Below are 12,083 nucleotides of genomic sequence, written 5' to 3' on the forward strand. Positions count from 1 at the left end.
GTTATGGCAGTGATACAAATGTGTGGGCTTCAGATTATCAATGTCTGCTTTCCATGAAAACAGAAGGGCAGAATTTACAACTTTGCCTTTTCAGCCCTTGACAAAGCTCCCTCCATCAGAACCAACACACAGCCTGCACATTTTTGGAATCTTTCTAGAGGCACAGCCAGCCAAGCCTTAGCAACTGCTGCCTTCTCAAACACCTTCCAGCTGCCACTTGCTCTTCAAAAAAAGACAGAGTGCACTAAATTAGGAGCAGTCCACATTACCATTTAAAAGTCTCAGCTGGAAGCAGGGTAACAATAGACCCATGGCATTGTGTTATCCTCTCATTTGAAAATTGAGAGGAGAATGATGGGCGCCCACTAAAAGACAATATTACCTTTCCAAGATTTATCTGTTTTCCTCACAAGAAAGGAGCTTAATTCAGAGAACTTAGAAATAAAGGAACATTTAGCTTAACTCCAGATACTGCAGATAAATCACAAGGTTTATTGTTCCAGTGGGACTCTCCATTGTTTTAAAGGCTGTGTAGCTAAAGGACTTGGAATCCATCATGATGAGTCCCCTGCTCACCACCTTCCATTGCTCCACTCTGAGTCAGCCAGAGGTGAAATAAACCTGAGGGATTTTTGGCCACTGAGTGTGAAGAATGCCAGGGAAGTGCCTGCTACAAGGGTGACCTGCCACAGGTTAGAAAACCATGCCACAGAAAGGCATTCAATGCTGGGAAATTGTCCTTGTGCAGGTGTTTCTCCTCCAATGTATCCTAGAGCAATCTGAAGTTATAGAAGGGATATGGCAAAACACCACCACCATCAAAAGAAAGCCCAAATACAAATTAACTAACATTAGTTAAAATCAAGTTTTTCTTTCTTTTACAAACCCAGTTTTCCCCATTTTTTTAGTGATGGAAATTTTCATTTCTCATTTCATGTAACCAGCCTCATGTCTAAGCCCAGCAGTCCCCCTTGCAGGATGAAATCTGTGTAATATGGGCTCTTTGGAGGGATTCAGCATGCAGAGGACAGAAGTTGCCACATTCAGAAGTTTCTTCTAAAAGCTTTTTCCTACTCTTCCCTTGGGTGGAGTCTGTTTTTATCCAGGGATCTGGGGCACATCTTGTGCTCCAGGGCAATTACACACCAAGGAAGTTATTCCATGGCAGGGAAGAGACATCAGCATGTCTTCCATCAGAGATGTGGAAAAAAGGCAAAGATCAGCTTGATCTTTCTGGCCTTTCATAGAAGAACATTGAGTGATGGAAATATAGGCTTTCCATTTAAGAACAAAGGGTCCTTATGCAGTTTCAAGCTCTACACTACCGCTGAAAGGCTTTCTGCTGTCATTTTTCAATGACAGAATTAAAGAAAATTGCAATTATCTGCCAGGAATGTGTGAAGATAATGATCTGAGAAACTCTTCAGAGGGGGTAGAATGTTTTGTACAGGGATGAACTTTCCAGTGACACTTACTCATCACCATGGCATCACAAACATCACACAAGTCTATTTAAATTTTGTGAGGACTAGGACAGCTGAGAAGAAGAGTTAGAATCCCCACACCTTGTATATTCTTCCCAAGTCTGCTACATACCTCCATGGGATGAAGGAGGATTCATTTTATTGTGCACCTTCATTTTGCATGGACACCATTCTGTGTCCATCTGGTCACTCAAGACTGTCAGCTTTTCAGGAACACTGAGTTTGCTCAGTGTGTACAAAATGGGAGTTCAGGCTTGACACAGCCTTCTAGGCATTAGCTCAGTCCCTACAGAAGGGACCAACATTACTGAGTGATGACAGGTCCCAGGCACAGGAATTTAACTGACTTTTCCAACACCCTGTATTTTTAAATACCAGTCCAGCATCTTTGCAGACTTGTGCTACCACCTGCACAGCTCCTTTACTGGAACACTGGGCTTTGACCTGGTTTTAGGAAGTGCACAGTAAGAAGAAAGTGTGGTCCCAACATTGCTGGGGAGGAGAGCAGCATCTGTTGAGTTCCTTTTATTGCCTTTTCCCTTCAGAGAGTTGTGAAGGTTTGCACCTCATTGCCCACCAGCCCACAACATCTTCAGATTTTTACACACAATTTATAATTGAGTTTTTAAAATTTAATTCTGAGCTGATTCTGTCACTTCCTCTATCTCTCTGGGGAAGCTGAACTGTTTGTAAGTACTCACCCTGCATGCATGAATATGTAGGTTAGATACCTCCAAGCCTGGGCCCGAAGCTGGGGATGGTACAGCAATGCATTCTTCAGGTACAAGGGGTGGCTGACTTGCAGCACAAATCTATCTAAGACCACTCCATTGTAAAGAAAAAAGGCAACCTAGAAGAGCAGAGAGATTCATTGGTTACCAATGCCTTTTCTCACCAACAAGTACCTTTTAGCTAAAATAATGGAGAAAAAGTAATATATAAAAAACTTTTCTCCCATTTGACAGCTTCACACAGCATGAAATTCCCTGTTTTGAGGAACCTGCAACACATTGATATAACTGCATTTGTAACACACCAGCCCCTGAGTCAGAGGAACCTGCTCCCAGTCAGCACCCTACTATCAGTGTCATATCCTACTCTGTACTTACTTGAGCACATTACTCAGCAAATGTGCAAAGATCTCATTTGGGCAACACATGAGCAGGTCAGAATATTTAACCCAAAGGTTCTCCCCCCTCCTTTTTCTCTCCACTCACAAACAGAAGTAGCTGTACAGACATTTCTAATTCCATTGACTTATCCTTCTCTCTAGAACTGTCCTGTTTTCACTTCTCAAACAGTTTTGCTCTCATTTCCCAAACTGTGTAATCCCATATACAAATTGTTCCAGTGACAGGATCACAGTCCCCACTTAAACACACACACTCCAACAGGCAACCAAAATGGCCACTGGCTTCATGTCTGTCCTTGTCCAGGTCTGAACGAGTCCCTCTCTGTGGTGGTGTTCACAGGGGTCTTAGGATGAGGGAAGAGATGAAAATGTTGACTTCATGTTTCAGAAGGCTTGATTTATTATTTTATAATATATATTAAAACTATACTAAAAGAATAGAAGAAAGGATTTCATCAGAAGGCTGGCTAAGAATAGAAAAAGAATGATAACAAAGGCTGAGACAGTCGGGACAGCTGGACGGTGATTGGCTATTAATTAGAAACAACGACATGAGACTAATCACAGATTTACTTGTTGCATTCTACAGCAGCAGATAACCATTGTTTACATTTTGTTCCTGAGGCCTCTCAGCTTCTCAGGAGAAAAAATCCTAAGGAAAGGATTTTTCAGAAAATACCATGGCTACACCTCTCCAACCCTGACTGTGTCCCAGCAGGGCCCTGGGCAGTGTGGGGAGCTCCCAGGGAGGTACTTGCCTCCACGATGGTGATGGTGATCATGAACCAGGGCGGGGGGCAGCAGGTGTAGCTGTCGTAGTACCACTTGCGGTCGATCTCCCGCGGGAGCGTCTCGTAGGCCACGTGCCGGATCAGCCTCTGCGAGAGGCTCAGCCCCGTCTCCTCCAGCAGGGCCTTGCTGCACAGCCTCCTGTTCCCCTGCAGGATGGCCTGGCGGAAACTGTTGGACCTCTTGTTGCTCATCTGGGTAAAAGGGAAGAGAAGAAACCATGAGTACAGGCCTGGCACAGCCATCAGGGAGAATAGTGCCAGTTTAGCAGCACCAGATCCAGGCAGGGAGGAAAGCCACCACCAGGCTGAGCTTTAGGAACCAAGACTTGGGACAATGACAGGGTGACCTACTTGGGGTGCAAGGAAAACGAGTACCACAGTTTACCATTATAATGTCCATAAATGAGGTCAGGGCAGAAATCTGGCAAGGCAGAGCAGAGGCAGCTGATGCACCTGGCTGAGCTCTATGGCCCATTCTCCAGCCTTCCATGGACTGTCTTCACCATCAGTTATCACAATCCATATTCCTGTGTCCTCCTTCCCTCTGCTCCCCCTGCTCTCTCAAACTTCCCTGCAGTCTCGGGGCAGGAAATTTCGTAAATGTAAGAGCAGGCAATCTCAGAGCACATCTAACCCTTGGGGCAGGAGTTAGCTCTGGGCAAAGAAAATTATCTCTTTGTGTAAAACAAAACTGCCTGAGCAACAGCAACAAACAACAAATTAATCGCCTGTACAAGCTGTCTTAGCTCCTGTAAGCTTGCAAGCCTTTACAAGGCTTCTTTTATAAGTTATCCTCAGTGGGGGCAGGCTCTGAGACGGCACAGGCTTACAGCTAATTTGTATATGCATTATCACCTCACATGCATAGATTTAGCTATCTTTCTGAGCATACACTTTACCAGTTTGGATGCATAATTAAAGCAATTGCATTTGCAAATTAGGCAGATGGAATCTTTTGCTTAGCCTTCTGGGGGTGGAGGAACAAACCAGGTCTGAAAGAGCTTGCTCCAAGATTTGTATAATTGTTAATTAGCCCTGATGTCAAACAAACCTGCTGCATTAGAGCCGCTGTCTGTACTGGCTGAATGTTTGGCAGGGAGCTCCAAAGGCTCACTGTGTACACAGGCTGCTGCAGGGGGATCTTCCACTGAGCAAACATGACAGCCTGGTCCTTCTGAGAGAGCTGCTAACTGCTCTCAAAGTACATCCAGCCTCCCAGAACCAAGCAAGACAAGACACTCAGCAGCAGTTGTCTTGGATCATGCTGGTTTCAGCTGATATCCCAAAGGCAGCAAAGCCCAGAGCTTGTGCTCTCAGTGCCCAGGCACTCAGGGAATTGCTCCAAGCTGGACCAAGCTGCTTAAACACAGTAATCACTGCAGGGAGCCTCCTCCTGTTAATCACTGGGAGAAGGCAAGGGGCCATCTGAGGTGATGGCACTGCGACCTGCTCTGCCCATCCCTCCTTAGCCTTCATTTGTAGCCTGTCCCTCCAACACAGAAGAGCACTGACCTCCAATTGATGTTCTTATACTTTTAAACTGAGGAAAAATGTATTGCTGTTGTTCTCTTAGAGTTGTTTCAGTGAGGAGATGTTTTACCCTAACAACTCTCCCCATTGTGGTATTTCTCCTTTGCTCTCTCTTTCCTTTGTTGATTTAGAAAACACTTGTAAAAGAACTTTTCTTGTAAAAAAAGCAGAAAAACAAAGAAGAAAAAAATGTCCACACAGTCTCTCTCTCAGTCTTCTCATGTCTATCATCCAAAGATCTGTATCTAAAACTGGGGAAGATGAGGGGGGAAAATTGTTGAAATTGTTGTGGTCCTCTGTTGCATTAAGGAAGCCTGTTCATACTGAAAGATAATATTTTCATAGAGAAATATCCAACAGGTACAAGGCTTTCTTTAGCATGTGTGAGATGCCTTTTGCTAGGTAAAAGATGTACCTCTGTTTCAAAGATACTTTTAGCCACCTAATGATCTCTCTGTGTCCACAGAAGAAAGCTTAATCCCAGTTTAGTTCAGAACAGCCTTTTAGAGATGTTCTGCATGTGCTCCCTCACAAAGTTCATTCTTTCTCTCTGGCTTTGCCCCCCTTATGGACAAGAATAAATTCAAACTGAAACTATAAAATTGCCTGAAGATGCCAGACAGTTGACTGGAGCTGCTGATCTGCTTATTCCAATTACAGTGATAAATGGGATTTCCTGCCTACCACAAAACAGTCAGTGCTTTTCCCTGTTGCAGCACTTCAGTGGAAAAGATAATAATTTCCAGAGTCAAGGAAAATCATCATTTCAGCATCAAGAAGGGCTGGCCACCCTCAGTAGACGATCACCTCATCAGTGCAGAGATTGCCAAGGGAGATGGGCAGGAAACTCCAAAGGCTGCTAAGTCCATGGTTAGGATCATATCAAAGATTTCTTTGCATCTGTTGAGCAGAGGATCCTAAGGGAGGCACCCTGAACTCCTCTATTACTGTTACAAGGGATGGTTCAGTTCAGTCACCTGAACTCAGCACAGCCCCATCAGCCCAGTGTCCTCTCTGCAATAATGCTTGTGCTGCCCATGGAGCCCAGAAAACAGCCAGGGCACTGCAAATTCATCACCATGACATTTCTGAAGATTCTCCTCAATATAACAAAACAAAACAGGGAAAGGTCTTCTTAGATTTAAAAGGAAAATATTGCAGGATCACTGTAGATGACCAAAGCCTCCACTGGCTCTTTTGAGGAGGTAGGAAACTTGTCTACTGTTCAGCAGAAAGCTCTGCCTTCCTTCTTCCAGAGAGGAAGATAAATCACAGGACCTTGCACACCCTACACAGAAGCTAACATGGAAGGGACATGAAAATATTTGCCAGACGCTCTTTAGAGCAAAGGATATGGAGAGAAGGTCCAGGTTCCCTCTACATGCTGCAGTCTTGGCGTGGTTTTACCCCTCAGTGAAGCAGGGACACAGTGTCAGGAGTGTGTCAGACATGCTGAAAAGCCCCCACAATCCCTCAAGATGTCGATGAGTGGATGCACTGAGCCCTTGTTGAAATCAGACCTCTCAGGAAGGAGGCATCCTGCTGGTCCCCACCTGCACACATTGCCAGGGCACCAAGGAGGAGGTGATCTCCAAAGAGACAGCACAGCTGACTGCCAGGGCTCACACACAGCAATCCTGGCCCCACTCACATGGCCTTTGGAACAAGCTAGGAGGAGATGGGCATGAGGAGAGACAGAGGATTAAGTCAGTATTGCTGCTCTCACCAATTCTTGATGAGAAGTCTATTTTGTTCCTCAGACTGACTTTGGAAGACTCAAATCTTCCCAAACAGAATCTCGCATATGGTCACAATTTGCTGACTGGATTTTGGAATTACATAAAATTGGTATTTATATTATATTATATATAATATTGTAATTTACCATAATATGGTAATTACATAATATTGGTATTAATATTGGTATTTATTGGTATTATTGGTATAATATTTAATATTTAAGTATTTAATCATCAGCTGAAAGAACACTAGCCCCATTGTTGGCCTGCACATTATCATGGCTCCAGGAGCCCAGGGCAGCCCACCCCACTTCTCTTCATGCAATCAATCTAGGACTTCTTTAATGAGTGTGATATTAAAGCTGCAAGCAGATGGGTACAGCAAACAGTATGTGGAGAGAGAAGATAGCAGTGGGGAACAACACATTCCTTTAGCCCTTCCTGCCTGCAAAATGGTGTTCTGCAGAGAGAAAGAAATTTCCCTTGCAGAAGAGCCAGGCTGAGCTGACTGGTACCCAGGTGGTGCCATCTCTGCCCTTTGGCATCACCCTACCAAAACAAACCATGGCTTAGGGCTGGACCTCTGCTCAAGGGCTGGGTCTGATACCTCTGTGCAAACAGAAGATTTTCTCCTACTTAGATCTGAACCTGTCTTCAACACTGAAAACGTTAACATTTAGGATGTCAAGAGTAGAACAGTGACAAACTTTGATGAAGTACAAAGCCCTGCTTTTGTTTAGCACACATGGCACTCAAAAATTACTCAGGGATAATCTGCAACTTGCAAAGGCATCCCCACTGGCAGACCAATTTCTCTGTCTTCCTTGGATATCTGTAGTACTGTGGCTACCTCAGATAATCAATAGCCAAGGCATGTAGTATTTCCCCCATCTCCAGTTTCAGGGCTTGTGTGGGGCACAGCACCCTTTTTATGGTTTTATTCAGCCTCCCTTAGAAGGTTTGGAAAACATGGATTTCTGCTGATTACGTATTGGCATCTTTGAGACTGGTTTTGAGCTATTTTTAAACACATGCAGCTCTGTGACAGGCAATGCATTCAGCTCTCCAGCTCTGATCCTCCAAGACACAGAACATTAAATCAGAAGTTAGCACAAGCTTTTTGAAAGCCTCTGCCAGCTCCAGTTTTATAACCCACTTTACTTACAAATGCAACCTCTCCAATCAATTTTGCTTTCAAGATTCACATTTATTTCCTTCCCTCTGCCCACACTTCTACAAAATGCTAATGTGGGTAGAGACAGCTTTCCCCAAAATGCATATCTCAGCATTAAGTTCATCTGTCACAGATGTTCACATCCTCTGAGCCAACCTGGTAGCACTTTCCCAAATAGTATCAAAGGGAAAAAAACCTGAATCCCAAATACCAACATTCTGATCTGGTTTGACCAAGCAGGGGTTTACTCAAGGGATTCAGAGAAAGAGGCAGGAGAGACAAAATAAATTATCCCTGCTCAAGGTTTTGCCTGATTCCTATTAAATGTGCCAGGCTTAGGCCTTCCAGCACTTCCAGTAGAAAAGGTAAAACACTTTCAAAATGCAAGGTTACTTGAAAGAACATTGCTTGCAGGACAAGACTATACATTGTGGTTCAAATAACATTGCTACACAGTGCTTCAAAAATGTGCCTTGCTCACACTAAAAATGAGGTAGAATTAGCCTGTCCCTAGAAGCCAGCAAGGCCAGGGAAATCACAGCAGGTAGTGATTCTTGATCTGGAAAATAAAGGATGTGCATTTAATTAGTTATCATATTTTGCTTATTATTGAGATATTACATCAACTTCAAGTTACTACAAAGCCACAGCTAAACATTTCTGCTGGAAGCAGCAGTGTTTTGTTTTTCCCAAGTCACATGAACTCTGTCTTAGAGCTCACTACTTACTGCAAGCTTTATTACAGCTCACGGGATATTATGTGAAGTAACAGCAACTGCTGTTCAGCAAGAATCCCAGCAAATGATATCTCAAGTATAATTAACTCCTGGCTTGTCTCTTCTCTGAAAGTAGCAAAGTTAGTTAAACACCTTGGTTCTCTATCTCCTCTTGTGGCCCATGCTGCTCACAGCCAGAATTTTCTCTGTGCATCTCTTTTTACAATGCTGCAAAGCAACCAGAGAGCACAGATGCACAAGATGTCTCCACTTGTACAGGAAACACTTTTGTTACTCTGCACTGTCTCAGACACAGCAGAAGAAATCCCATCTGAAACTCCTTTCTGCCATTACTACAAACCACAGTGCAGAAACAGAAATGGATATGATTGCAGCATTGTGTTTTACAACTACATGAGCTGAATTTCACACACACAGAGGAGAAGTAATTTCCAATGAGCTGCCTATCTGATCTTTTTGAGCCTTTTCTGATTGCAGATCACACCAGGAGTTTTCATCTTCCTTGAATTTATTCATTTCTCAATTTATTTCCTGAGTGCTTTCTGGGGTCTAGTCTCGTATTTTAAAACTTTCAATTTCATAAATTTAAGTTGTTTTGCTGAGAGCAGGCATACGTGTGGATGTTGCTATTAAGGTGAGAAGTCCTATAATTACATTTTTGATGTATCTAGGAGTTCACAAAACATTTTGGACATCAGAGGATAACATAGCTTTGCTCAATAGCAGTCCTTTAGCTGGGGATCACAGTGCCTGAGAGAGCAGGCAGAGATCTTGGTGCTCAGAATGATGCTGGAGAAAAGGAAAATCATACATACAGAGAGCCTTGCTTGTAAAGCCTCTGGTTTAGTAAAAGGTCAGCCTTTGCATCCCCACACCCAGCAACATCATGTTTGGCAGCAGATCAGTTCTTGCTAAGCTACTGAAACAGACAAATTAACCTGAGCATAAAGCAGGGAGGGCTAATGATCATCAAGCACAAATATGCACCTAAACACCACCACACCGAGGGTTGACAGCTAGGAGGTGAAGGAAATCCCTAATTTCACAGTGATTCTGCATCAAATGTGCTGCTTCTTTCCATCAGGAAGTTCAAAAGAAAGTTCAGGAGCCCTAAAAAAAGTTTGGATGCTGGAAATCAATAGAAACTAGAGGAGAAGTGAGAAAAGAGATGTCATTTGTAAGTAGTTTAATGTTTTGGCATTTGCATTGCCTATTGATTAGAAAGTGCAAAAAATGCAGACAAGGATAGAGGGGCTGGTGACAGGAAAATCAATGGCTTTTTTATAGGAGTCGCTCAATAGTAGTGAAGGAAATTTGCTGTTTTGCAAAAACCACATCAGCTGGGTGTGAGCTGGCACAGCCCCCTGTTCCCAAAGGGGGAGAATGTCCAAGCATTTCAGCTCCCACCTACCTCTCATTAGTGTGTGCTGCTCCTGAGCCCTGTGGAGCAAGGAGAGAGAAAAAAGCCCAGTTCTATTCCTGAGCCTGTTGCCAATGTGTTGGCTTGGCCCTAGGCCATCATTTCTGTAAAAGAAATTCGATGATGCCTCTTCCTGCTACCTAAGGGTTGTGCAGCCCAATTAGTGAATGCTTGAACACTACTTTGAATATCCCCAACTGTGGAACAAGCAGCTGTTACTATAAATACTCTGCTGAGCACTGAGGACCACACTGTTTGTTATGCTGGAGCTGAGGAAAACCTCACACTGTGTAATCTGTTTAAGAGTTGCAGCATTTATTCTACTGTGTACCTAGACACAGGCAAGGGGCTTACAAGACTGCCTGATACAGCAGGTTTGTGTCATTCCAATAAAGTCACTTCACCTTGACACTGCCCACAGCCTGATGGAGGTCATGACCTGGGTCCTTGACAGCTGGGCCATGTTATCACAACTCTCTGATTAATGTGAAAACAGGACCTATGCAGGACTCTTTCTAAACCAAGAACATGTGCTTGAGTGACCATGACAAATAAAGGGATCAAATCCCACATTGTCTGCAGAACACACAGAGATACAAATTACTGTACTCAGCAACAAGGACACATCCAGCTTCCCACAGAAACCTCAGAGATGTCACCAACTCCCATTCATCTTTGACTTTGTCACCCAGGCTTATATTAATATTGCATTAAATCTGGGATTCAGGTGTTCAATGACAGAGTAAGAACAAGGCAAAGCCTCTGAATGGCCAGTGTCCAAGATACATTGCAAACAACATTTCTAAGCCATCCTGGGCACCTGACAACACATGTCTGCAATTGTGTTGACTCAACAAACTGCCTTGACAAGAAACAGAGCGATCCCTTCACTAATTGACTCATTAGTAGAGATAGAGAGGCATCCAGATCATGACTCATGCACTCTGAAACATCTCACCTGGCATAAAATGAACGTGACCTAGAAACAACTTATCCCTGTTGCTGTTGATGCCTACAGCAGTGCAATATGACTCCACCCAGCATGTCAACACAAAGTTATCTACACATTTTTGTCTGGAAGTGGTGAAATCTCTAGATAAAACAGGAGACATCCAGACTGACAGACCTCTGCTTGCAAACAAATGGCTCATTACAGCAGCTAGCAAATGATACTGAGAGCAAAAACTTCCAAAGTAGCAGCAGCCATTGCTTCATGATATTACTACAGTTCCCACAGTTCCTTCCCATGCAAATTTCTTTCCCTGGAAAAATCAGAAGCAATTTGACTCTTGCTGAAGCAAGTCCACACAGAATATGATGCAGCAAAGACTGGTGTTAATAAAGGGAGGGAAAGAGACACTGTGCCTCAACAGCCCATGTTTCAAGCAGAGCCCAGGACTGACAGGCCCTGGCAGCCAGAGCACTCACCAGGTTGACAAAGTCCTGGTAGCAGATCCTCCCCTCAGAGTTGCTGTCTGCCAGGGCCAGCAGCACCTCCAGCTTGTGGGGGTCCAGCTCCGAGCCGTGCCTCTGGAGGAGGGAGCGGAACTTCTCCGTGCTGATGTAGCCAGTGTTGTCAGGATCAAACTGGGACAGGAGGGGAGAGAGCCACAATTAACAACCCCATGTTACACACAACTCTGTCCTCCTATGCATTCATCACCCACTGCAAACCCACAGGGACCCAGAGGCTGCTCTAGGCTTTGGTGACACTGCCCTGCTGCAGAGAGGGGTGAGTCCAGTCATCATCCACCCAAGCTTCAACTAAATCAGCTCCCTTCACCTTCCTGCCCTCTGCATCATCATTTCTCTTGTCTATTTTTTATATCTCTTTCTAGCTGGAACATCAAGCAAACCAGAGAGACAGTTTGTGAGATAAAATGCACTGGAAACAGTTTTACTCCACTATTTCCTAACACAATTGCACAACAGGAATGTGCCACCCCTCCTCAAGCCCCTTCCATGCTCAGTGTTTCTGACAGTCACCTTTCCAGATCATCTCTACAGATGCCTTCACTATGGTAAGTGCTTTCACTGCTGAAGAGCTATTTTAAGACAGTTGGGAAAGAAAATCTT

The 12,083-nt window shown here is 44.1% G+C and overlaps 1 protein-coding gene across 2 annotated transcripts in view; it reads right to left on the reverse strand.

Moving 5' to 3' along the window:
- The window catches only part of RHBDL3 (rhomboid like 3), a 57,717-nt gene that overhangs the window by 9,708 nt on the left and 35,926 nt on the right, over positions 1–12,083 (reverse strand). For both annotated transcript variants that reach the window (XM_059485671.1, XM_059485669.1), the window contains 3 exons: positions 11,436–11,594; positions 3,375–3,599; positions 2,186–2,334 (listed from right to left, as the gene is read on the reverse strand). In XM_059485671.1, coding sequence (XP_059341654.1) covers positions 2,186–2,334; positions 3,375–3,599; positions 11,436–11,594 — 533 coding nt within the window. The remainder of the gene's footprint in view (positions 1–2,185; positions 2,335–3,374; positions 3,600–11,435; positions 11,595–12,083) is intronic.

This window comes from Ammospiza nelsoni, chromosome 19 (genome assembly GCF_027579445.1).
Source record: "Ammospiza nelsoni isolate bAmmNel1 chromosome 19, bAmmNel1.pri, whole genome shotgun sequence".
In the NCBI taxonomy this organism is placed as follows: domain Eukaryota; kingdom Metazoa; phylum Chordata; class Aves; order Passeriformes; family Passerellidae; genus Ammospiza; species Ammospiza nelsoni.